This window comes from Neodiprion lecontei, chromosome 1, assembly GCF_021901455.1.
Source record: "Neodiprion lecontei isolate iyNeoLeco1 chromosome 1, iyNeoLeco1.1, whole genome shotgun sequence".
Lineage (NCBI taxonomy): Eukaryota > Metazoa > Arthropoda > Insecta > Hymenoptera > Diprionidae > Neodiprion > Neodiprion lecontei.
The window spans coordinates 9,425,933-9,452,147 of record NC_060260.1 but is presented as its reverse complement, the minus strand read 5'-3'; the positions used below and the strand labels follow the sequence as shown (position 1 = coordinate 9,452,147).

The 26,215-nt window shown below is 35.7% G+C and overlaps 4 protein-coding genes across 8 annotated transcripts; 2 read left to right on the top strand and 2 right to left on the bottom strand.

Moving 5' to 3' along the window:
• The first annotated feature begins 276 nt into the window (after positions 1-276).
• On the top strand, positions 277-6,522 carry LOC107227659. The gene is made up of 4 exons (XM_046736691.1): positions 277-547; positions 2,521-2,676; positions 3,929-4,075; positions 4,521-6,522. The coding sequence occupies exons 1-4, from the start codon at positions 481-483 to the stop codon at positions 4,733-4,735; spliced, it is 585 nt and encodes a 194-aa protein (XP_046592647.1). The 5' UTR covers positions 277-480; the 3' UTR covers positions 4,736-6,522.
• Positions 5,935-18,629, bottom strand: LOC107227646 (coronin-2B). 5 transcript variants are annotated; one of them, XM_046736567.1, is made up of 11 exons: positions 18,454-18,629; positions 17,946-18,094; positions 11,365-11,562; positions 10,424-10,540; positions 10,010-10,324; positions 9,705-9,929; positions 9,342-9,551; positions 9,129-9,246; positions 8,681-8,907; positions 8,045-8,116; positions 5,935-7,630 (listed from the first exon to the last, which is right to left on the bottom strand). In XM_046736567.1, the coding sequence occupies exons 2-11, from the start codon at positions 18,063-18,065 to the stop codon at positions 7,436-7,438; spliced, it is 1,797 nt and encodes a 598-aa protein (XP_046592523.1). In that variant the 5' UTR covers positions 18,066-18,094; positions 18,454-18,629; the 3' UTR covers positions 5,935-7,435. The 5 variants fall into 5 exon arrangements, with proteins under 5 accessions (XP_046592523.1, XP_015524348.1, XP_046592540.1 ...); XM_015668862.2 differs by lacking the exon at positions 17,946-18,094 and adding an exon at positions 12,700-12,911; XM_046736584.1 differs by lacking the exon at positions 18,454-18,629 and adding an exon at positions 12,700-12,911 and having other exon boundaries at positions 17,946-18,084.
• A 119-nt stretch (positions 18,630-18,748) lies between these two features.
• On the top strand, positions 18,749-21,949 carry LOC107227647 (NEDD8-activating enzyme E1 catalytic subunit). The gene is made up of 4 exons (XM_015668864.2): positions 18,749-19,187; positions 19,297-19,657; positions 19,827-20,156; positions 20,249-21,949. Exons 1-4 carry the CDS (start codon positions 18,940-18,942, stop codon positions 20,636-20,638), a joined length of 1,329 nt encoding a protein of 442 aa, XP_015524350.1. The 5' UTR covers positions 18,749-18,939; the 3' UTR covers positions 20,639-21,949.
• Positions 21,549-25,850, bottom strand: LOC107227654 (proliferation-associated protein 2G4). Its single transcript, XM_015668872.2, has 7 exons — positions 25,726-25,850; positions 24,614-24,848; positions 24,356-24,518; positions 24,083-24,262; positions 23,625-23,873; positions 23,316-23,462; positions 21,549-23,142 (listed from the first exon to the last, which is right to left on the bottom strand). Exons 1-7 carry the CDS (start codon positions 25,808-25,810, stop codon positions 23,038-23,040), a joined length of 1,164 nt encoding a protein of 387 aa, XP_015524358.1. The 5' UTR covers positions 25,811-25,850; the 3' UTR covers positions 21,549-23,037.
• Positions 25,851-26,215: the final 365 nt, after the last annotated feature.

Here is a 26,215-nt window from a genome sequence, read left to right as displayed (position 1 = left end):
AGATATGCGAATAATCTCGATAAATCGTAGAATTTTCTTGCACGCAAGTGGAATAGAAAATTCCAGTAATTTTCTTCGAAGATAATTTGAAAAACTCCAGGAGATCAGAACGAACGCGAATTCTAATTGAACCGAGAGCAATTTCCCGCGGGAATTTATCGCAGGAATTCAAATATCCGAGCCGCTCGCATTCCCGCCAAAGCCCGCGGATTGGTCGCGACGTGAATCCTCCCCCCTCTTTGATTCTAACATTGGCGCCTACCGTCAAAACACCAACGGTACATCGGCGCTCGACTCGACACGCCACAGGGGCATTCGACTCTCCGTTTTCACCTGAAAGAAACGGCAGGTGAAGGTGGATGTCGCTGCGGTGTGAAGTATCGTTGTGTCTTCGTTGAGACGATCCGACAGTTTCCTCGCGAAAGAACGTTGTGCTCGAGGAAGGAATTCAAAATTTAAAAAAACAAAAAACGACGAAAGATGGGAAGTTCGCGCAAAGAGAGATGCTTGATAATAGTCGCACTCTTTGTGACGTATCTTGAATTAGGTGAGTTAAACTACTCGTATTTCACCTACACATGTAACAAACGCTGGCGTGCCTGAATCACTCAACTTGTATGAATATAACTACCGCAGGGTACGTATTTCAACTGGGCGGGGCTTCGTTACAACTTTTATACTGACCAAGTTATTACTTGGATACGCGTTTGTACCGTACAACATGTTTATTTATAACATAATTCTTGTCAATTGTGCAAGTTAAGGCGTAAACTTGTGCAACATTCCATGGTGTATCTATTCAATGAAGCATCGTTGCAAATTGAAACGCCTGAGAAGGAACGTGCAGAGCAGTTTGTAATCCCGAAAACTATCGGTCGTATCGGAAACTTTGCAAAAAAGTTAGTCGATCTTTTTCGCGAAGTATCAATATCCGTGTAATAATATTCGTGCAAGCATGGTTCTTCATGGAATTAATCCATCCGGGAATTGCGTTGAAGATTGTTTTCTATATTAAAAATTGACAAGCTATTCCGCTTGTTCGTAACAGGCATCTAATTACTCACGACGCGTACTTTTAACGCGTCTTGTACTCATGCTGTAAAATATTATTTTCTCCTCCCGTGATGTGATTACGGAGTGGTTAAGCCGTCAAAGAGCAATGAATTACACCAATGAATCCACCGTCCGTCTTAGTTTAGATGACGAATTCTACCGTACGCTTCACTTCGTCCAGAGTTCAGTATCATCGTACATTATACTCTGGCAATGAATTACATATTAAAAATTGAAAAATGGATTCCGTTTCCCTTGCGTCTCATGTTTGAGTAACTACCGTAAATGGCGAAAAACTTTCTTCGAGTTTCCATGTTCCATTCGTAGCGAAAAAATGTGCGTAGGTACGGAGTACTTGACTACACGGTCAGCAATTATCGCCACATAATTTAATTCCTGACTTGTATACTCGAAAATATTTTCCGATATGTATGTACGTGCATAATTGGTATATAAACGAGCAAACCATTTACTATGCGGTATAAGCCCTCGTCACAGTTGGGGATGGGAAGAGATCGTTTTTGCGGTAATTACATTTCAGCTGGAGCGCAAGAGGGTTAATTGGTTTTGAATGCCGAATACCGATGGGACCGGGCTGGGATTTAACGAAGATAGCTATACAGGGCCATGTAGCCTATATGGGCGATTATAATTTAATATCCGTATTCCACGTTCTGCTACGCGAGTCAATCTCGATCGCAATTATTGGTTTATTATTACATCTACATGCAAGAAATCCAATTCGCGGATACCCATCGTAATGAAGTTAGTAACATTATCGTAACGATTTATGCTAAGAATAAACATATAAACCGTTATTTCGCCACTTTGGAATTGTCTGAACTTCAGTAAACATTAATAAATCAAAACATACTCGCATTTCGAAATCTTTGTTCCTTCGAAATCATTGTAAAATTGAGAAACTAGCGATATTTTTCCCCAATGTTTCGTTACGATAACGTTACTAACTTCAATCTCGTGGTTAGCCAAGAAATTTGAAAATCGAACGTTACACTTTTCTATTTTTTAATGAATGTCTCAATAGTATGGGAGAGAAATTAACAGCGTGCTAATTATCAAACGCACCCACAACACTACGAATTTAGTCTGTGTTAATCCGGACAGCGCGGTCTGTATTGAACGAAAAGACAAGGGTCTTTGGTTTGGTGCCATCACTGTTATATGGTTTGAAAAATGTCCATAGACAAGATTAACATTTTCAGCCGTATGTAATTTGTTTGTGAAATACCTCCAAATTCCCAATTTAAATGTTAATCGAATTGGCGATTAAGTTATTCATACATTTTCCCATTAAGACGAGGATATCAGACTAGTAAATCATTCACAGCTCGTTGAACGTGATTATTAAAGGATATGCCCGCGGATACTCTAAACCGCAATTTCAGTTCATTATTATTTCGTCATTGATTATAATATTTATTTTTAATTTTATGTGACGTTATTCAGCGAACGCAATTGATTGCTATCAATGCCTGGGTACGGATTCGGGTCATCCCTTTCAGTGCAACGAGTTTCTGACGAGCGACATCGACATTCAACCAGAGCCATGCGATAATGTTTACGGTGCTCAATACTGCATCAAGCACATTGGACGATTCGAGGGTAAATCGAAAATGATCCTCGCATTGCACCAAAATAATCAGAACTAATTCCCCTGGTTAACATTAATTTATGACATCCAATAAACCGTACTAACACCAATTAATAATGCTTATAATACTAATAATAGTTAATGGTAGAACGGTAAAGTAATTTATAGAATAACAAACTAACGGGTACATTTCGACGGCACTATGGAAGATCGTGATATCTCAGATTGTACCAGAAGAATGTGACATCAAATAATTGTTTGAATCGTTTTCTCATTTATTTAACTTTCACAATGAGGAACCAGAAACTTTCACATAAAATCGAACAAACAAATATTCTTCAATTCTAATGTGTCAATTACATTGCGTTTTTCAATTTATGAAATGAAGACAAAAATTATATACATTACGGAATTGGAATGATATTCACACAGATCCCTACACTGGGCTTACAGAATGGTCAGAAGCTTTCACGCGAAGTCGAATTCATTATCAAGGATAAATAGATGAGAAAATGATTGAAACAATTATTGAATCTATTGGAAATAAATGCTTCGTATAATTCACGCACCCAAAATTCCAGTGCCAAATCAATGAAAACTTTAACCTCGGTTAAGATGTTACGTTCTTCCATACTGCCAACGATATACGATTACACATACCACTGATGAACCACGAGGAAACGGCGATGGCCCAGAAGTAAAATCTTCAAGGCTTTTAAAACTGTATTAATGTTATGAGGTTGAAGTTATTAACGTTACTTTAACGATACATGTTTAGGGAAATTGTTACTTCACAGCCGCAGGATTATCTGAAATTCAGCTAGTAAATCATAACAATGAAAACATGTTCGTATTTCGAAAAGCCAACTCCTTGAAAGTCGTTCTAAAATTGTCCAACGATTTATTCCATGACGTTTCGTAACGTTAACGTTACTACCTTCGATATCATGTATTGTTAGGAATGTCTACGATTAGAAAAATGTTACTAACAACGTATACTCTTACTACCCAACACTGTGTACGGTCGTCGTTAACATCAGAAACTAACATGATCGTAGCACTTGTAATTTATACACTTGTGTATTATAATGGAATTACACCCGATCAGCTTACAACTGGCTTCCCCCATCGGAGACGTAGAGGCGACTGACGGCAAATTATCGAGTATCTGTTTATGTTTATAATTCGCCTCTGTACCATCGATCATAAGCACCTACCTATACCTCTTCACTAACGGAAATTGAATTTTTGATAACGATCAAGCCTTGGGTCTAGACTGCTATCAGTGCGCATCAGCTTCGGAATGGGAATGCATGGAGGGTGACTTGGTGAAAGAAGCTTTGCAGTTGAAAAATTGCAGTCACGTTTTCGAGGCCCGCTACTGCGTCAAGACCGTCGGACGATACGGAGGTCCTTCGAAAACAGTCTCTTTCCTCTTTGTTTCTTTCATTTCGTCTCGAGTTATCAGGTCGAACGCGGGACTCTGGCAAAATAAATCAGAGAACACGATTAAATTCAAGTTGGTCTATAAGAAGCGGCCTTATAACGAGAGATGATTCCGTTTCTTTGAAATTCCCCGTCCAAACTTTTCCTTGCCTGTGTTTTTTTTTCTGCTTTACCACCGTGACGAAATATGTCACGAAATCATTTTTCTCGTTATTCAGTGCATTTCGTTCATGTTATAAAAATGATTGTTTTACAAAGTAATTGACGCATGTGAGCTTGTCATTTCGGCATGTATCGAAAAAATATTTGTACGCAAAACAGGAATGTAAAAATATGTGTGAAATATTGTTATTGTCTGAAATTCGAAATGTTAAGTGATGAAACTAATGGCATAACGATCGTTCAACAGGTGGAATTGGGACGAAGAGATATTGTTCGTCACTGGATCTGGGCAACTACTGCAATTACGTACAACAGCGTGGCGACACGCTCGAATATCGTACTTGCGTTTACACTTGTAGCGGTGACGGATGTAATCCGGCATCCCTCGCCGCATTACCGAGTATAATTTCTCTCTTAATTCCTAGTTTCATTATCGGCTACGTGATGTTATACAGGAGGTAATAATTCCGTTGTAAGTATATGTCTACAAAAGTCCGGAAGAACAAAATCGAGAAAAAATACAGAGTAAAATATTTTATAAAGAAAAATATGAATTTACCAATCGTGCAGATAAATTTTTCGACAATTTCGAGGCATAAAAAATTAAAATTAAAATACACGTAGAATTCGACGATTGATAGTTAAACGCATTATATGACGAGCTGAATCTCAGGATAAAAAGATATTTTATACACTTCAAACTTATAAGTTGATAATGATAGTATATACCTTAATAACCGTTAATATAACTTCATGAGATGTATATTAGATGTATAATACACCAATGTACTGGAATTTGAATCGCTAGTAGATTTTAAATTATACTTGATATTTTTTTATACACGCTTCTGCGATGGGCAATATAATTTAATAATTTTATCGATAACGATAATGTATTGCTATTTTGATTCATTCATTTCTATGCATACATACAAAGAAGGAAAAAAATTGTTACTGCTTATATGAACGCAAGCTGTACTCTTTTCTAATGACAAACGTTATGTTAATATATTTTATATTCGAATTTTATTTAGTAAGTATATAATAATAATCTCTTGTCTAAGACGATGTATTATATAGGATTTAGAATATAGTTAGATTAGATGTGTGAGTCTCTAGATTTCGCAAGTCACAACGTTTTTTAAAAACGGAAATAACTGATTTATAATCCGTCCACTATTTATAATCATTTTATTCATACCCTATTTGATATTATTAATGAAATATCATATGCGTACCGATACGCACGAATTCGACCGAGAAATGTTATATAAGTTGTATTGAAAATACGTATGGAACTGCGTAAAAATTCTGAGATGTATTTTCTGTTTTCTTTATTGAATTACAGGCTAAATTAGAAAAAATTCTCTGCTTACATTGCTTATAATAAGTACAAATAGTGAACATTTATATAATATACATTATAGTATAGCTACATACACAATTGCCAAAATTCATTTCCCGTACGTAATAAGTACATAGTACATAATATTGTACGATATAATATCTAATTTTTGTGCATGTTTTTTCCTAGTTTTCTACGCAAAATATTTATGCATACTATCTTTGGCATATGTAAGGCAATCTTGTTAAGCAAAAACAGTAAATCATACTTCGCAAAGTATTGTTTTATCAAACATATTATTTTTTTTCTTCCGGAAACTTTCCATGTCTGAGAAAATAGCTGCGTCCTAGTTATAATTTCGTCAAACTGTTTCTCCACTCAATCGTTTCCCGTTTCTTTTTTCTTCTTCTTATTTTGTTACCTTACAAAACTCCCAAATTTTACATCTTGCACTCAGCTTTGCCAAACGCTGATTTTGTCAAGCATACAAGACATACGCCGAGATAGGTTACAATTTTGTGTTCTAAGTAATACATTCGCGGTACAAATTAAACACGATCATTGAATGACCAAAATTAATCTTAAGGCTATAGCTAATCATTTAGTAATACAACGCACATCTAACATCAAATAAAGTAGAGGTGCAGATAGCATTATATTCTGCTTAAAAAAAAATATTAAAAAAAAATATTACTAATGTTAATAATAAACGTTTCGTTTGTATTGAGAAAAAAATTAAAAATTTGTCAGTTCTGTCAATCGTGTATCTGAATTTTTAAACTTATACTCTGATGATTATAATAGGCACTTATGATTATATAATTTTGTTCGCAAGAATCTACTGTACTTTTGCAAAATGTATTTATTATTGTAATCAAATTAAAACGTTATTATGAGAATTTTATATTTTCGGCTATGCGAATTGAACTTGGAGAAAACCTTTTCTTGCATTCATGATATTCTGACACACATTTCTATTAAGTTCAGAAAAAGCTGTGAGAAAAATTCGAAGAAAATCATTGAAGGCAAAGTTTGAACCCAGTTTTGGCAAAGGCACGATATAAATAGATTATACGGATATTGCATAAATAGCAAAAGCTGTAGACTATTTGACTAATAGTGCTAGGAAAATTTTTCACATCATTGATGGATCCTATTTTCAAAAGTTTGTACCAATTGATTAAAATATTTCATTTTCAAAGGTATATCTATGTACTGTATGTATTATAGTAATTATGATATATAATTACAAATTCATCACTAGTTTGCTCTATTTAATAGGCATGTTTTCATTAACAGTTTCATGTTGATTGCTTGTTCAACGTATAATATTAAAATGGTCAATACAAGTTCATAAGTCAAATTTCACGACAAATATCCATCCAACTGTAATACTGAATAGCTTACATAGGCATATGTATTTAGATATGATTCAAAATGATTCAAATTCAAGATCATTTTCACACATTCGTTTATTCAAAGTTCGAACAGCTGGGAAATGATTGAATTCATCTATGAAAAGGCAATTTTTATAGAGACTGTGCGATTAAATAGCACACGTTTTCAAAAACTAAGAGTATGTTCAGTATTCCAAGTATCATACGACAACGCCAACGTTTAAAAGTGAATTTGAAGAAAAAAAACAAAAAAATTGCAATTTATTGTATGGAATTAAAGGAGAATCACAAGTTTTACGTAACACAAACTTATGGTGATTTTTCACTCGAAATGGCCACGTACACGACACCTTTTAGCGACAAGCATTAATTAGGAACAGAAGTACTTTGCTACTCAACCACTGTTAATGATAATCCTGTTCAATGATTTTGTAATTTGATTACTTGCTCTTCGAGCTCCTTGATCCTCAGCTGACTGTTGGCCAACTGTCGTCTTACTAATCTCAGTTCATCGGTTTGTCGAGCAAACGCAGCTCTCAACTCGGATTCATTGATTGGAGGTTCCATGATGCCGATTGTTTTGTTGTCGTTCAATGAAGAAGCCATAATATTGTTCTATAATTACACAAATTCCATTATCAGTGTGTATCCCAATCTGACTTGTTGTTAGAAGCTCGAGTGCCATTTGAATTCTCTCTTTTGAATTATATTTTTTCCCCTAATCACAAATAGTGTAACATCTATGTACAACAATGTACAAACAGTATACATTGCAGCGATAAAATTTATTGAGTGATCAAAGTATACGCGGTTGAAAAGCATTACACTAATATACTATATGTTAGTTAAAAAGCCACAAGTGAAATATTATTATTTAATTTCCACCGAAGATGGAGACGTCATACTGGCCAAACGTTGCAATTGGTAGTAACATACAAAAGTACCCTCACCAGAGAATGAATGAATGAAGTAGTCAAAACAAATAGTAAATAAAACATCGGACCAAAAAATAAAGACACGTGAACGTACCTTTCGGTAATAATTAGTTACACTTCCAAACTTGTTCACGAGCTCATGGAATTCAGTACTACATCTCGTTGGCTTGGTGTTGACCATGCAAAGTGTTAGTGTGTTAGGTATACCGTTGACAGTATTTTCTTATTCTACTACCATACTCTCGGCGAAAAATAAGGATTTTACATTCAGCTTTCGAAATACTTTTTAAAGAAAACTTAAACTCGGCTTGCATTGTGAAAAACAAAAAGAAAAAGAAAATGAATCATCTGATGTATTACTTTGTTACTATTCCAAAGCTCAGAAAATGATCGACTAAAATGTTTTCAGAATAGCAAAAAGCGTTTCGATCATCAAAATAATGTATACTTGTGTTACATTTCGAATAGTAAATTTACTGTGTTAGGTAACATTATATTACGCACATCAACGTCAGAACATTCTAACCACTCGAGATAAATTAAACAAATTTTTTCACAACACTGCGTTCTCTACCGTCACATTATAATATTGTAATACTCATATTATTATTCTGGTTAAAGTTTGTCCCAACTTAAGTATTTAGCAAATCAATTACAACAAAAACAAAACTAATGACAGTAACATACAACTGAATATGTAACAACCGATTAAGAATACGTTTTCACTCACCTGCACTGTAACATTGCCGAATTTTTGCTGCAGCTGATGAATTTTTGTACTTTGATTGCAAGAAGTCTTTTGACTCTTTTCCGACATATCGTGCAACTCGACAGGTCTGTAATCTGGGACTGTCTCAGTAGACAGAAAGGCAAACTTTTTTTTAGTGTTCAAGTCGGTTGCCGCAGGCCCTTGATTCGGTTTATATGCCCGAGGTTTATGGGTTGTGATGCTACCGCCTATTAAAAATTAAATCAACAAATAGGTGACACAGTTTAACGATAATTATGTCAACTGTTAATACGCAACTATTTTTTTGATTTTATTTGGTAAAAGTACGAAGATACTTGTAAGATGACTCACAAGGGGTGCATAGACTTGAAATAGATCAGAGCCCACCTTACTACACAAATATTGTGTCGTAACATCTGATCGCACTGTACAAGAGCGAATGCTTTACCTGTTTTTAAAGAAATCAGATTTGGAGCACTGTTCATTCCGCTAATCCAATCTTTAGCCGACAAAGCAGGCGTAGTACTAATAGTGTCCGGGTATAAGTCTTCTTGGAACTGATCGCTCTGAAGATTAAGATAGTGAGAATGTAATAATAGTTGATTGTTACATTCAGCATAAATTTAAAGCAATGATATAATGAAAAAAATGCTAATCTTACCTTCCGGGGAACTATCATAGATATAGGTTCGCACATCCCTCGAGTGGCGTGTAGTTTATAAAATCTGAAAACCTCACACAGAGAGGTGGTCACGCCTCTCTTTGGCATCAGCCCCAACCCCCTTTGAGGATTGCCAGATATAAACTGGCTCAGAAAATGTAGCCAAGGTGCCTCGTTTGCAACCTCATAATATCTGATGTTTCCATCACCCTGCGAGATTCACACCATTGTAATGTTCATATAAAATATACGTTGCAGAATAACTCGATTATTGTTAAACGTAAGTCGATGCCGTGAAAAAATAATGGTTGTGAAATTTATTGCGCTCTTGTCAAGACCTGACACGCCAAACATGGTAATCACCTTTCCAGCTAGATACACCATGTTTGTATCATGGTCATAAAAGGGAAATACTACGCCGCTCGAAGAATCGATTGACTCGCAAGCCAGAGGACTCGACAAATCGTGTTGACTCCAAATAGCATATTGCCTGTCGGAGTGTCTGCTGAATCCAGTGGTCAGGAGGCGTCCGGAATTACCGAGGAACACGACTTTGCTTGCTTTTGTTCCAGCATGGCATACACCTTCCTGAAATAAATGTACAAGTAGATAATCTGCATTCTGAAAGCCGTCGTTAGATCGATTCTAAGTAGATATATTTTACATACCGAAACTACTATCCCAGACCTCGGTTCGAAGACTCTCAATTTTTTATCTTTACAAGTCGTTGCCAATAGACTGCCATCCCTGTTCAATGACATGCTGTAAATCACGTCAGGATGTCTGTCTATTATATTAACAGCTTCGCCACTATTGATGTCCCATACTATTATGAGATGGTCAAATCCAGCGCTGAATAATACATTTTCAGCCACTGGGTGCCACTCGATGTACGCCACGCGACGCTTGTGACCTTGCAGCTCGACGAGCCAGTCTGTCAGATTTCTGCCGAGGCCTCCATCCGGTATGTGCCACAACTTGATCTGGGAAGCATTTTGAACGAATTGGTCAGGAACACAGGTTGATCAAGGAGGAAGATTCTTGGAAGAGAAGCTGCGTCAATTTTAAGCTAAAGTACTCACCGTGCAATCGTCGGAGCACGACGCGATCACGTTGTCGTTGAACGGATTCCATTTGATGTCTAGTACTGGACCAGTGTGCCCGGTAACTCTGCTTGCATTAAAATCTAGTCGACCAGTCTGTAGAGTATTTGATTTGCATTATATTTGAAATATGATTTACAGAGGATTGTCTTTTACTAGTACAGACTAATCGACATCATTTTGACTGTTTCTGTTGTTTAGAGAACAATACCAGCTATCCATTTTTGCAGATTTATTCACGTTGAACACGGTTCCACAGGTAAAAATTCTCCTTGGCATGACGATTAGAGAAAAAAAAATGGATGACGAATGGTATAGTGTTGCTCCGAGATAAAATGTGTCGAAAGGTATGATTCTGTGTACAGATGCAGTCAAAGCTTCTGTCTGGTAAAGTGTTGTAGTTGAGATTCAAGTACAATGATGATATTGAGGAGAATAAACAATGGAAAACAAAACGAAATGAAAGTATAACGAAAATAAATAATGAAGCTATGTTTAGTGATATGGTTGTTAAAAAAAAAAAAAGGTTGGTTGTCAATTTATACCACGCAAGTGTTAATTAGCATGAAATATTGTGTAAAAGGCTTCAGTGAAAGTAGAATTCTTTCACATATTTCGTGAAGCGAGTAAAATAATAGGTGCATGCTTCAGGAAGAGATGTTGTACTGTTTAAAAAGTTCTAGACAGTCTAATTTCATACAACTTTCAAAAATTGGAGTACATCGGCCTTGTTTTAACTTTTTTTTCCAAATAATCCTTAAAGTATTATTTTCGTGAAAAAAATATTTGAAGAGTATAATAAAGAGTTTTGGAAATTTGTACATTTAGAGGTGAGATCAGAAAATATTCTCGCCTTTCCCAAAAACTTAGTCTAGGTGATTTCAATCTTCAGATCGAATATCAAAATTTATTGATCTTACGTTGTCGAGAGGCAAAACAAGAAAAGCCCCGCCGCCGGCAACTTCTGTAACGATAGCGAGAAACTTCGGATTCACTGCGCAAAACTGCGAGTCGTGGGCATTTTTAGTTATCTTGACATTGTCGTAACATTTTTCCCTCTTGGCCGGCACTCCGTAAACGTGCCGAAATTTACTACTCCGAACTCCTCGAAACCAGGCCTGTAAATCGGATAGAATTAGATACATAACATATTCAAAACAAGCTAGACAATAACGTGATCATGGATACGTGTTTGATAGTTTAAACAACATTGTTGCTCATCGTAATGCGTTGAACTTTGCCTCAAATTAATAGGCCAATCAAACACGTAAGCAATAATTCGGTCACTCTGATCGTCAGTGTGAATACTGTGAAGTTGAATTGAAATTTCGGAACGTACATAAATATGTATGTAATATATAAATAAATAAATAAATTTCTACACGCGTGCTCAGAGTGCAGAAAAATTATGTGAATTTGAAATGATGAAAATAAATAGATAAATAACATATCGCAACCAATTATGCAGCGACTTGAGCTTATAACGAAAAAAAAAGTAACTGTACTTTCTACACGGGATATATTCAACCGCGCAATCATTTTCTATCATCTATAGCCATAAAACATCAACAAGACTCTTTATTACCCAATTAATTTTCTCTCCTGAAACGATCGGCTGCCAATTAGATACTGTCATTCATCAATATTCAAATATTGCGGTACTCGTAATTTACGTAATTTTTCGGCCAAATAATCGATTTCTTTATTCATTTATTATACACTCTTATGTATAGGTATAGGTATGCATACACCCACATAACACGGCAAGAGATCGTTACATTACGTCATCGTCCAACAATAAAATTCACTTTGACACGCTACGTGTTTGAAATAATGAATATGAGATTATAAAAACTTTCAGGAAACTGAAGTATACATTTTTTATTCGCTCTTTGAATAAATTGCGTCTTGTTCTGAATCTGTGATGAATATGCAGGTTAAACCCATTGTAACAGAAATATCACAAATTTAGCGATGTTCTCAAGGATATGATTATTTGTACATCTTGGTAAAAAAAAAAAAAAAAATAGAAAGAAGAATAATCAAACAATAATGCCGTTCAGGATTATTTAAAATTGTCTCTTTGTTCATCATCTCCTCTCTCGCAATATTGTCCAGGATATCGAACAACTAGTAATCGATAAGGATCAATTGACAATTAGAAGAATGACTATATCTTACGTGTATAAAAAATTAGTGTAATACTATAAAAAAATAAATGCTATAATATCGATTGCACTGCAACTATTTCTCACCTGTTTGTCTTTGGTCATGTTTGGCAAATTGTCTGCAACACTTTAGTCGAGTGTGGCAATAGCGAACATTCGTGATAATTTATTCATTTGTACACAGAAGAACAGGATGCGGGAGTAGAAGATAGGCGACGAACGACGATTCCATGCAACATCAAATCAATGCGCTTTTTAATTCTCTCGAATACGGTTTTTTTTTTTTGCCCGATTTTTTACTGCATGAAACAGAAAAATAAAAACAAACTACTGAAGAACTACAAACACATAAAATCATATAAAGATACCAATAAAAATCACATGTTTACCATTATATTATACTTTCAATAATACATACAACTATATACTTAATATGTATATGTATACATCGGAAGAAAAATTCTACAGAAACAACGACCACAATTATCGTTTGTCTGGTAGTGACTATCACTTGATAACTTTACGATTTTTATATTAACTTTCGATTGTTACAAGGAACAATAGGCAGAATAAATGTAAAAGCGAAACAATTAAATTAGGCAGGACCGCATCGAGGAAGTCATTAATTTAGCTAACAATAAGTTTGAAACTGACGATGAGCCAATTTTCGAATTGAAAGTAATGAAGATATCAAACGTTTCGCGCCGCAAATGCAATTCATCCAATGGAGCTTGATTTCTCATCTCGATCGGCTAAATCGTTCCGCAAATTTAAATCTGTGCAACGCGGAAAAATTCTATAAAAATTTGTGTAACCATTGATCGATGCAGGCAAGAGGTCGAATGGCCAATTTCAGAATTCTTCGAAATATTCATCATTGCCATAAATAGTATTCTCTGCTCAGTTCGGCAGACGATAATTGTAGTCACATATACCAAAGTAAGATGAAAAAAATAAGTGATTAAAATCATCAATTTAAGGTACATCCACCTTAAAGTTAAAAAAACAACGGTTTGCACGTAACACTTACACGCTATACAAGGTACATAAATAAAGGAAATTAGATAAGCAGAGAAATTCTTTAAATTGCCTCTTATCATAATGATAGCAAGGCACTGCAGATAAGACTGTAAAAATCTGCAGTAGTTTGGTTAAAGTCGACTGTCACTTCCCAAAATCCCAATCAAACAAACTGATATGAGGTATACCTTAATGGTGTTGCAACAATTCTACATGGGGATATATGGGAAGATATATTACTTAATGGACGAGAATCTGAGACGAACCGAATCAATATTTTCCCTGAAACAGTTTCGAGCAGCTGTTTCTTCGATCACTCGATTCGACGATCCGCTTTTAGAACAGCGAATTAATTAGCCATATCCTCAGCGAGAAATTTGCCTGGAAGTTTCATTCACGCTATTTGTTGTAATACTTTCTTTCTCGTTATATTATAACTCTGCGGTACGAGCAGAAGCTCGTGTATAATCAACCGTTAATTGTTATAAACCAGGATAAGACGCAAGGTTCGTTTATCGAATAATATTTAATTATTTGTTAACGAATCGGCTAATTCGTTTATTTATTTACTTCTTGTTTATGTTAACGAGCTTGTCGCCGTTATGATGTGAAAAAAATTGGACGTTCACTTAACGATCGAAAAGATTCGCTCGCGACGAGTGCTAGACCCTCACTGAATTTAGCCGAACGTTGATATTACATTACGAAAGAAGTCGACCACCTAGACGAGGTACAACACGTCTATGCACCTATACTCTGCTATCCAGGTGAGTCGCGATAGTGGGGAGAAAAGCGATTCATTTTCCATAAGGTGAAAACACAGTTAAATTTACTCATTCTTTCGTTCCGAGTGGCATTTGCCCTGAAATTTGGTTCATCGTTTATTTTACAACAATCTTATACGGCGTTTCATTTTTATATCATTGACTCTTATATTACGATTTCTCTACGATCCATTATTTTCACGATTTTTTTCGTGTAAAGCGTATCCTCGGGAGACTATAGATACAAAAAGGAAGGAAGAAACTAACAAAGACAATGATAGTAAAAATATAGACCGACGTTTAAAACGATAAGAATAAATAATGCGGTATATATTCTACAATCGAATTAAGTGTACATTGATGTTTTATTAAAGAGACAGGCTGTAAATCGATCTTAAGAAAGAAGCTCGTATACGCAATTTTATTGGGAATTGTTTTTATTATTTTTTTTTTTTGATTCTTCCTCGATGGTAAAATTGAGCGTGAGTCGCCATTGTTGATCTAATAAATTATTGGTATGCATCGGAACATCGATCGGATCACTGATTAATTTAGCGGTAAGTATAATGGAGTACAGGACCTCGTCTGGATTAGAATTAGGGAAAGGCACTGTCGGACGAAATTAAAGATCGCCACAGTCACGCATACGTACAACATCGGTGAAACTTCGTAACGCGTACGGAAAAAAATAACTGTGTCATTCCAAAACTTTGTTACAAGTAATGAAATATAATATCCCCAATTTCAGAGCTGCAAACTCGTAAGTTTATTTATTTATTTTTTTCCTTGCTGTTACCAGGTCTTTCAATCTCACGACGTTCGTAAAGAAATCTAATCACGAGTAGTGTATTTTCAAATGAATACCCCGATTTATCGGATATGCGAATACAGAATAATATCGATTGTTTTAAGGAGAACGAAGCGATCGAAGAGGTCTTCAAGATGCGGAGGTGCGGTGCAGACTTCATCGGTCATGCATCGTACTCGCGTTTAAAATCAAAGTGTAAGGAGTGTAGCAGATCATGCCCGAGATCTGAGTCCGTGCCAAATCTCGGGACCCCAAAACCCCAAAAGTTAAAGTCAACCGCAAATAGAGAAGCGCCGAGTACCGAGGCTTCTTCTTCGGTGATTCTATCCTGCGTAAAGTTTAACGATTCGAAAATTTATCGTAGCGAAGATGAATAGAACGGGATTGTGGCAAAATATCTGCAACTGTTACGCTGCCTTGTTATTGGAAAACATATTTTCTACAAAATTGTAAGACTAAATATATTGTAATTGGAGTGAAAATATTTATCGAAAAAATTGAGTATGGCAGCTTTTTTTCACCTACGAAATTACAATGATCTCAATCGCAATTAACGAGCATTCGAGTTATACAAATTAGAAATAGATAATCGACGAAAAACAGGACTGTCTTATCGTACGTTCAATACGTATACGCACTTAGCAAGAATTTATGCCACAATTTTCGTAGTTATGATGCATAGCTATGAATATACAGAATGGCTTCAAGTTCAATTTGCAAACAGATGATGGAACCTTCTTTTTAACGTCTGCAAATTACGGTTGTAAAAATGGTAAAAAATAAGCCAAAATTAGAAATAACAAGCTAGCCGCATGATTAGAGTTTCAAAAAAATTCAAGTTGAGGAAGGACCGTGCACATCAGCTCAAGACAATTTGGTTTCACAAGTACACTCGTTAACATCTGAAAATATGCATAACTCGAGTAGGAAATATATCTATAACATAGATACATTATCTATCATCCTTATATAAAACTATTAGTTATTACATAATATTAATATTTAATAAATTTCATATTTTTCTTGGTAATTCGGATGCCCCCCAAACACTTGTTTGCAGCGATATAAGGAATTTCCCTTTTTCCCGTATATTTTTCGGAAAAATTGTTTCTCAAATTGTAAAAAATATCAGAGTAAAAATAAAACTTGATTTCTCTGCAAAATTTTGCGATTGATAGATTTTGCCTGATATTGTTTTCACTGCTAGATGAAGGACGTGAATTTGAATATCAAACTGCTGAATGTAACGTTTTCAAATGGTTGATTAATAAATATCTCACACAAATGGCAAATATACAATATTCGTACAAGATACACCGGATTTTTTTACCATACGCAATACAGGTGATTACATATTCATACACAATTTTCTCATACTTGTGTACTAGAGAAAAATATACATACAGTATGAGAACAGAACGAAGAATACAGTGAAGACAGTGAACGAGAGAACAGCAGCTAAGCATAATTTTGCGAAGAGTCGATAAAACTGCGTAGGCATGGTATGGATTAAAGTCTAATGTAAAGTTATGTATTATGTATACAGTACATAAACACGTTACGTCATTCACTGAATGGGAAACTTGCGCGCAAGTCGCCGTAATTCGAACATTCGTTATATTCACCTTACAATACCTCGGCTCATGCGGAGAAGTATGACCTTTTGTATTGAACGAAACAACGGCGATGTTACACCTACGATGATAGTAGAATACGATAAGGCATGGAAACAAGGCTGCAAAGACGAATACAAAACACTGCTAATTGAATATTCCGTTGTAACAGACAACGCGGCGCGTCTCCGAAATACGTTATCTTTATTCCTTCCGATAATCGCTTCTAGAATTAGGCCTATTTGTCTAAGTTACACAGGATCTAGAGCGATTGATTGCGCATATTCGCAGATTCTTTCTCTGGGGAAATAATGTGGTTAAAAAATTATTGCAAGTCGCGTTTGGTTCGAGACGTGAAACCACAGTCTGCGGTATAACCGATCATCGAGTCTTCCCGTACACGGAAATGATTCGCGATTGTATCCGGCGAAACGTGACGAAGAGATAAGAGGTCATCGAACTCTGCAACTCGCTGCTCGCCGTGGTAAAAGTCTTACGAGCTAGGGAGAAAGTTTTTTTATTAAAAAAATTCGTTACATTTTTGACTCGACGCTACTAAATTTCTTAGTCGTCGTTGGGTTGGATTAAAACATCGATTTTTTCGTTCAACCGACCGTGTAAAATTGTACCAAAGCCGTCGGTGTTTATCCGCGTTCCTCGTGAAACTTAAGTCGACATAGGCTATGAATGAAACTTTGTTCGCTTTTGTTTTCTTACAAAACAGAGTTTAAGGAAAATATTGACGTTGCGACTGACCAATAAATCTTGATATAAATTTGCCTACGGATCACATGCTTTTCTTTCAAAATATGTACATACCAGTGTAAACAGTTGATGACCAATTTAAACACTGCAAACGGAGCGGATAGGAAATCAGGTGTGAAAAAACTGTTTATACTTCTGAATTGGAAAATTACTTGGGAGAGATTAGAATTAAATGTAATCTAATGTGATACACATGCTTAAGCGAAAAACGCGGGAGCAAAGCAGAGATGTAACGGAAAATGATCGATCGGAAGGCTGTAAAATTATCTATAATCACGTAATTTGAATGACTGCAGTAAATTGTAATAGCAATAACTGAAATGCAAAGGAAAAATTTTTGTACTGTAGGGAAAATATTCTCACTCGTTCGCTAGGCTTATAACAGGCTCGAATGTCGATCGCGTTAGTGTTTGAAGGGTTGCGAGAATCTTCCTTTCCTTCGTGTTCTAGCATATCGCTTAGCTTCTCCTTAAACCGATGCATGTCTCGTATATTTTTTGAAATATTTCTTCCTACAAGAGAGGAAAGCCGGGTTTAATAAACAGCGTGGAGCCGCTTAATTATATTGTATACTGGGTTTGACGTAAAGCTTCGTGACGTTAAATAATAACGGAGAGAATAAATTGTCCGTGTTGACACGCCGATGACTTCAATTGAAGTAATTAGCGTTCTCGCACGCCGGTTAGGCAATAAGTGTAATAAATGTATCGTGACAGTGTCGGAAAACCGAACAGTAAGAAGAAACAAGCATGCTTTGTTATCGATTTTTTATGTCTTCGCAAGTGGACAAGCGTCACTTGACACTTTACGCAACATGGGACGGTTGACATTTCCCTATAAGGATACAAGAAATTAAGAAATTGACACAAACCGTTGCTGATTCAACGTAAAATATTTTCATCGATGTATATAAATTTCCTATTTCAACATTCACGATATACAGTATTGATAACTTGCACTTCAACACGCGGGAGATGAGATAACTGCTGTTTAATCACGCTTGTTCGTATAACCGGGGAAAAGAATTCGTACACAGATCCGCTAGTCGACTGTTATTCAGAGCTCAGTGCTTATATTTATTTATCCCTCGGTCATAGACTATGCGGATTGAATAGATCACGATGCGCGTAACGAATTTTTACGCCGTTGTTGCAGCCACGCAACAAGATCTTTGGTGTCGATGGTGTTGCAGATCCAACGGATCACCCGTGACTGTGACCAGTTGTCAAAGCTCACTCGAATCATTTCAAATCCTGAAAACCCGCAAGTAATTTAAAAGATCAGGGAGTCTTCGACGAAATACATTTGTTGAAAACAGTAGCTTTCTTCAATTATTGTAATATTATTAAGAATAAAAATGGGCTCAGACTACGCGCACAGAAAATGGTGTCACTTGCGAAAGGTTTTGGAAAGATCCGGGCCGTTTTGCAGGCCCGACTTTGAACCCTCGCCGAACACTTTACAGTTTTTAAGCGAAAATTGCAAGTTATTAGTTATCGGAGCAGGAGGATTAGGCTGCGAACTTCTCAAAGATTTGGCGTTGATGGGATTCGGACAGATTCATTTAATCGATATGGATACTATTGAACTTTCCAACCTCAATAGGTAGATACCGTATGATAACCTATGAATATGTTTTTTTCCACAATTCTGAAATAACAAGCTATCATCTTTTCTTCGTTTATAATAGATTTCTTTCGTTTATCACAAACAGGCAGTTTTTGTTCCGTCAGAAAGATATCGGCGCCTCAAAGGCTGAGATTGCAGCAAAATTTATAAACACACGAATACCCGGGTGCCATGTCATACCTCACTTTTGTAAAATACAAGACAAAGATGAGGCGTTCTATCGACAATTTCACATCGTAATCTCAGGCCTGGACTCTATTGTTGCCAGACGATGGATTAACGGCATGTTGATATCTCTGTTAAATTACGAAGATGGAGAATTGGATCAGTCTAGTGTCATTCCAATGATAGATGGAGGTACGGAAGGATTTAAAGGAAATGCCAGGGTGATTTTGCCTGGCCTGACTGCCTGTATCGAGTGTACATTAGATCTTTATCCTCCACAGGTAAAGCTTTCCAAAACATGGATTGCTTCTCAAATATTATATGTCACTACTACATTTCATCCTATACTTCATTAAGATAACAGACATTTTTTCTTCCAACATTCAAGAAACTTTGAAGTCAGATTCCTTAAGACATGAAATCTGAAACAGGAATATGCTTGTTCAACAGGTTACATATCCGCTCTGCACAATAGCAAACACACCACGTTTACCCGAACACTGCATAGAGTACGTAAAAGTAATGCAATGGCCAAAAGAAAACCCATTTGATTGCCCTATCGACGGGGATGATCCGCAGCATATAAATTGGATCTATGAAAAATCAAACGAAAGGGCTGTTCAATTCAGTATTCAAGGCCTGACGTATAGACTAGTTCAAGGTGTTGTTAAAAATATTATTCCCGCCGTTGCATCTACCAATGCAGTTATTGCTGCGTCATGTAGTACAGAAGTATTCAAACTAGCAACCAGTTGTTGTTCATCGCTGAACAATTACATGGTAATTAATGAACAGATTCTTACTTGTGTCATTCAGCTCCTAATACTCCATTTATGTAGCAAGATTCGAATATTTGCTCTCAACTTTCTTAGGTATTGAACGATTTGGACGGTATTTACACTTATACATATGAAGCTGAGAAGAAGGAAGATTGTCTAGCTTGCAGCCAGATCCCAAGAGAAATACAAATAAGTAATTCGACACTGAAGCTGAAAGATTTGCTAGCAATTTTATGCGAGAGGGTTGATCTGCAGATGAAAAATCCTGGTATAACTGCAAATGTCAATGGAAAAAACAAAACTCTTTACATGCAAACAGTAGCTAGTATCGAGGAGAAGACTAGAGAAAATTTGAACAGATCCCTTGTTGAATTGGGTTTAAGAAATGGATCTGAAATAATGGTGGCTGACAGTACAACGCCAAATACAGTTGTAATGAAACTAAAATTCTCAACTAGTACTACAGATATAGACATGCTATAGCTCTCATCGGATAGCTTTTGTGCACATGATAATCATATGATAGGAGAAATATTATCTATACATTGAATCCTAAAATATTTATATGTAAATTGATTAAAAACCTTAAATTTTTGTAAAAAATAAAAAAAGAAATCACATTACACTTAGATTGCAGAGTAATTTTTGTTTACACTTACCAGATACAAGATATACGTGTATGTATATATACCTATATATTTTTTGTCTAAATTTATAAAATACTTTTATGGCACCCATTTTTGATAGAAGTTTGAAAAATGAAAGAAAACGTAAAGGTAATAAGTACAAATACTGTTCTAAATTGTTGTATTTTTATCCTCACCCCGGTTTAGAGGTGGTAGATTTGTAGCAAACTTATCACCAACAAGTAATACAGAATAAAAATGATTGTTAATAAAAGTTAATAATAGGTGTAAATTGCTTGATTTATGATTCATTAGCTTTAGTATTCTTACTGTCAACAGCATGTTCGGTGTTTACGCTTGAAAATTTTTTATGTTTCTACACGAAAATGAAAAATGACCATATACAATAATTACTTGGTCAGGTAAAATACGCATCTAGCAAAACCTACATACTTTCATTCATTTGGATCAATATCCACTTGTCATATTATTTTATTTTATTCCGCTCATCACCAGGTTTGTTTGTTACTTTTTTTTCTATTGTAGAATTTTTTGTATTTTTTTTTGTTTGCTTGCCATACGGGCGAACCGCACTGTCCTTCCTGCACTTAACATTTCCCATCTCATTCCATTCATCCACTAGATTTGGTTGTACGAAAAAAAAAAAAAAAAAGTACAGACATGATCAAACTCACTGCACAGTTTATTGATGGCAATTGACAAGATCCATCGATAAATTAGTGATGAAAATTTCCATTTCACTGGGCAATTCTTCCTGGCAACATTCTAGTGTCGAAGTACAAGAGATTCGGCTTTAAAAAAGTAGGATGTTTTTTTTTTTTTTATTTTATAGATTACTAATAGTAGTAAAATTTATTTGTGAGTTAAATTATCGAATAGTTAAACGTGTGGCCTGTAATTGTTAGTAACGAATTTTTGTAATTTTCCTTGAGAAGCAAAACTAAAAAAGTTTTCAAATGACAGGTATTGCAGGTTTCCGCATCCCTTCAAGCATAAATGTGACAAAGATCCATAGTTATGAATACAGAATGGCTTCAAGTTCAATTTGTAGTCAGATGAAGTAACTTTTTTTTCAACGTCTTCAAATTACGGCTCTAAGCATGTTAAAGAATAAACCAAAATTAGAAATGACAAGCTGACCACATGATTAGTTTTGAAAAAATTCAAGCTGAGGAAGGACCGTGCACATCAGCTCAAGACAATTTGGTTTCACAAGTACACTCGTTAACATCCGACAATATGCATAACTCGAGTAGAAAAAATATCTATAACATAGATACATTATCTATCATCCTTATATAAAACTATTAGTTATTACATAATATTAATATTTCATAAATTTCATATTTTTCTTGGTAATTCGGATGCCCCCCCAAACACTTGTTTACAGCGACAAGGAATTTTCTTTTTCTCGTCTACTTTTCGGAAAAATTGTTTCTCGAATTGTAAAAAAGAGCAGAGTAAAAATAAAACTTGATTTCTCTGTGAAATTTTACGATTAATAGATTTTGCATGACATTGTTTTCACTGCTAGATGAAGGACGTGAATTTGATGAATGTCAAACTGCTGGATTAAACGTTTTCAAACAATTAATTATTAATTATCCCATACAAATGGCAGAAATACATTCGTAGAAGATACACCGGGTTTTCTACCATACGAAATAAAGTATAAGAGATTACATGTAGCATGACTAAAATTTGGTCAAAAATTGAATGTATTGAAATGAAGCTAAATGTGGGCAGCTAATTTTAGCGGAATGTCCAACTTCAAGCATGTGAGAACGCTACGATGTTCCAACTAAATGTTATCAAGCTAAATGTAAAATCATAGGTAGGCATTGATAAACAGGAATAAATGCATGGGTGAAATGATACACGGTAAAGTAACACACGATACTTACACACCTGCAGTGAAAATGCAAAATTAATATTAGATGAGTACCTCAATGATCTGTCAATCCATTTTTGATGATACGCAATATGTTGTAGTTAAACAACAATAATAGCTTGGAATTTTTCAATGGATGAGAAGGTATAACGAATTTCTGGTATGTACGTCGGCAGTGTTCACATCCTATTATTAAAGGTGTTCCTAACAATTCGCTTTTTACATTTAGAATATGATTACTAGAAAGTGTCCAGTTTTACTTTTAGTAGTATTTGTTTCTTTAACTAAAATATGGGAGGAGGGTGCACGATTTCAGTAAGTCATGGATGTGAATAAAATTGACGTTAGGCCTTGGCATCCACTTCCATAGCCACTTCACCAACGGCTTTTTCGGCCTTCTTTTTCTTCTTCTTTGCAGACTTGGGATTCGCCGAAGAGTTCAAAAGAGACTGAAATAAATACGTACAGAATAAAATTACTTTTACGTTTACAACACAATTTAAAAAGGTTCAACTCTTGAAATAGTGAATCATTTTTTTAGTTATTTTGGAGAGACAAACAATAAATGTCACATAAGACTATGAGAATAGATTCTAATTAATTCAATTTCTATGGACCTTACCTTAAGCTCAGGGTCTTCAACGACACATTCGGAATGAAAAATCTCAAGATCACAAGGAATTCCCGTTATTTTGTGAGGTCCGTTCGGCATTAACAGCACTGTAAACTTGAATTGTGCTACATGCTCGGTTGGTTTTTCATACAAAACCTGAAATACATGGAACAAATTCAAGGCTTCTTTCTAGTTTCTCGGTCAATTGTTCTGTCATTCAGAGGATGACTCGAACAAACTGAAGACATTCTTCAAATGATTCATTAGGACGAATTTCTAAATACTAAGCGAAAAACTTATATGCAAGAAGATTCGTACCTGGAATGGTTCAATCAATCTGTGATTGACACATTCGACCACAGCCATCTTGGCTTTCTTCTCATCTTCAAAAGTACGCAGGTTAAATGGCATGAGTCCGTGCTTGTGCGACAGTTCCGAATAAAACATACGAGAGGCTTTCAGTTTCAGCTGATAAGTTTCTTCCGTCTTTTTGTATATGGTCACTCTAGTATCTTGTTCCCGTCCAACTCCATCGCCTGTGCTTACCAATACATCCATTGCGTACACCTAAAATCATTGTGTAATATTGATTACTTATCAAAATGAAGTAATACAATTCGTTTGAAAATTAGTCTATCTTAAATTCAGCAAATTATGTTTAAAAAAAAATGAAATCACGGCTTGTCACAGGATCAGACAATAAAAATATTTAAAATCGCATATTAATATGCATTCAATTCGATGTAAGTAGGTTACATTGTTTTTTTTATTTATACCTCGTGTGTATCAAGAGTAAACTTTTCGTGTTCTTTCTTCTGAGCGTCATTTGGATTTTGAATAATCGTCTTCTCTCCGTCAATTTTGAATTGTTTTAGTTGATGGCTAAGCATCCCCTCAATAGGCTTGCATTTGTACGCCCCGCAAATTTTTTCCACTGTTCCTGTGATCGTATAAGTCTGGTTGCATGAGAAGAAAAGAAATTTTTTGAATTACTCAACGTTTGAAAATTGGATAAAAACAGTTGCAATTTACAGAAAAAATCCGCCTACCTCGGTGCCTGGTTTAAGAAGTCGTAACGCAGCTTGCGAAGCATAGTGCGCAGCTAGCACTACGTCAGCCTTTCTACCAGTTACTTTATTTTCTGCCGAGGAACCAATTACAACGGTGTGTGCAACTACGGCTATGAAGCCATCTATGTGTGCACCAAGGTCTCTAAAATAAAAATATATAGCATACAAATACGTGAAGATGTTTTTTCGCTGGAACAGTACCGTTCACTCGAATATTGCTTTTCAACTGAGACTCACACTTTAACCATGTCGTCTGCTTTCAGAGTCAGATCAGGCTCACTCGGTACAGGTGAGAAATGGCAAATGCAATTGTTCACGGAAACGCAAGTGGGAAAAGCTATACCCTTCTTCAATTCCTTTTCCTTTTTGAAAGTTTTTCCAGTCTCTTCCGTCAACAGCTTATCTCCGTACTCGCATATCTCTCTAACAGATGCGCCAACGACACATTTTTCCAAGACCTGCTTCAGGACTCCTGCAGGATGAACAATGTAAATCAAATTATACAGCGATATGTTATATATTGCTAAATTTTATCATGCAATTAGCCGTCTCAACTTGGAAAACGAACATGTTCTATGTATAAGTGAAATTCATACTGCTATTCAAATAGGAATTTATTGGAACCACACATGCAGTGAATATGTTTAGTATCATAAAATTTTATTCAACGTAGTGAACACGCAGCCAAAACATCTTTCATTTCACTGCAAGTTAGATAAAAATCTCTCAAGTTCAAACGAATTACCCAAGCTGCTTGTAAGTAGTTCTGAGGGATTAAATTTCGGTACATGTGATGCCGAACATTTGAGAAATTTGATCCAGATGAAGATGGGTAAACTATACTTTTGGTAAAATTAAAAAATCTGATCAATGCGGCTTGTATGAAGGCAACTGGTACATGCGGTAAACAAAGTATTTATTTTTTTTAAGAATACCGAAATAGATTTCTTTGCAATAAACGTATATAAAACTCTATTTTAGTACGCAAAAAAGAGTAAAATTAGACTGTTGTCAATACGAAGTGAAGCCAGGCTTGGTGCATGATTTAGTTTGTATGGATAAAGCAAAGATGTGAAATTATCATCCGGTTTACGTGTTAATCGAACCATCGATTTGGGGTACGAAAAAATAGCTGTGACATATCTAACTAATTAACTATTAATTGCGAAACGACGTGAAAAAGTTCATTAGGCACGACGCCAACCCACATGGCCAGGAGGCCCGGCATTGGCGCGCCACATTCCATATGGCCATCGGTAATTTTATTCGAAACTCAAGAGATTCTCGTTGTTACGGTGGATATTTTATGTTCATTAAAATCCTCATTTTATTCTGCTGTATTTTCTTACGGTTTACTATATCGCCGGCCATCTTATACTTGGTGACAACCAAGTCCTCGGCGATTGTCTTCTCAGCCTCCTCTTTGTCCGCCATGTCTTCTGCACACTGACCGGTCACGTGACACAATTGCTCTTGCTTTTCATCCAAGAATAGATGGCGCTCTGGACCAAAGACGCTCCCGGCGGAACCGGAAACATGGCAACGGAAAATCCCTGACCCGGGAGTTGTGGGGGGAATTTAAAATTGTTTCGATCTAATTCCACGCAGCTGCTGAATATAATCAATGATTTAACAAAGAACCTCCAAAGTATATTTTTCAGGTGGTCTTCTTCGATAGATCTTAAGATTCGAAGTTTTAATGACCTATGTAATGTTTTTCACCTTACTGCGCAATCATCTGTGATTTCAACAACTTTGTCAACTTGGTCTTGTAAAACCTTTCACAACTTCATCGGTAGATCACTAGGGTAAATAAGATCGCTTGTACGACACAGTAGG

Coding starts and splice junctions, on each gene's coding strand:
- LOC107227659 (XM_046736691.1), top strand. CDS start 481: ATGGGAAGTTCGCGCAAAGAGAGATGCTTGATAATAGTCGCACTCTTT. Junction 548..2,520: donor TGTGACGTATCTTGAATTAG/GTGAGTTAAACT, acceptor GACGTTATTCAG/CGAACGCAATTGATTGCTAT. Junction 2,677..3,928: donor GCACATTGGACGATTCGAGG/GTAAATCGAAAA, acceptor ATAACGATCAAG/CCTTGGGTCTAGACTGCTAT.
- LOC107227646 (XM_046736567.1), bottom strand. CDS start 18,065: ATGCATCGGTTTAAGGAGAAGCTAAGCGATATGCTAGAACACGAAGGA. Junction 11,563..17,945: donor GTTATAAGCCTAGCGAACGA/GTGAGAATATTT, acceptor TCCGATTTACAG/GCCTGGTTTCGAGGAGTTCG. Junction 10,541..11,364: donor TTGTTTTGCCTCTCGACAAC/GTAAGATCAATA, acceptor AATACTCTACAG/ACTGGTCGACTAGATTTTAA.
- LOC107227647 (XM_015668864.2), top strand. CDS start 18,940: ATGGGCTCAGACTACGCGCACAGAAAATGGTGTCACTTGCGAAAGGTT. Junction 19,658..19,826: donor TAGATCTTTATCCTCCACAG/GTAAAGCTTTCC, acceptor CTTGTTCAACAG/GTTACATATCCGCTCTGCAC. Junction 20,157..20,248: donor CATCGCTGAACAATTACATG/GTAATTAATGAA, acceptor CAACTTTCTTAG/GTATTGAACGATTTGGACGG.
- LOC107227654 (XM_015668872.2), bottom strand. CDS start 25,810: ATGGCGGACAAAGAGGAGGCTGAGAAGACAATCGCCGAGGACTTGGTT. Junction 24,263..24,355: donor TTCTTAAACCAGGCACCGAG/GTAGGCGGATTT, acceptor TCATGCAACCAG/ACTTATACGATCACAGGAAC. Junction 23,874..24,082: donor TTACTCTTGATACACACGAG/GTATAAATAAAA, acceptor CAATGATTTTAG/GTGTACGCAATGGATGTATT.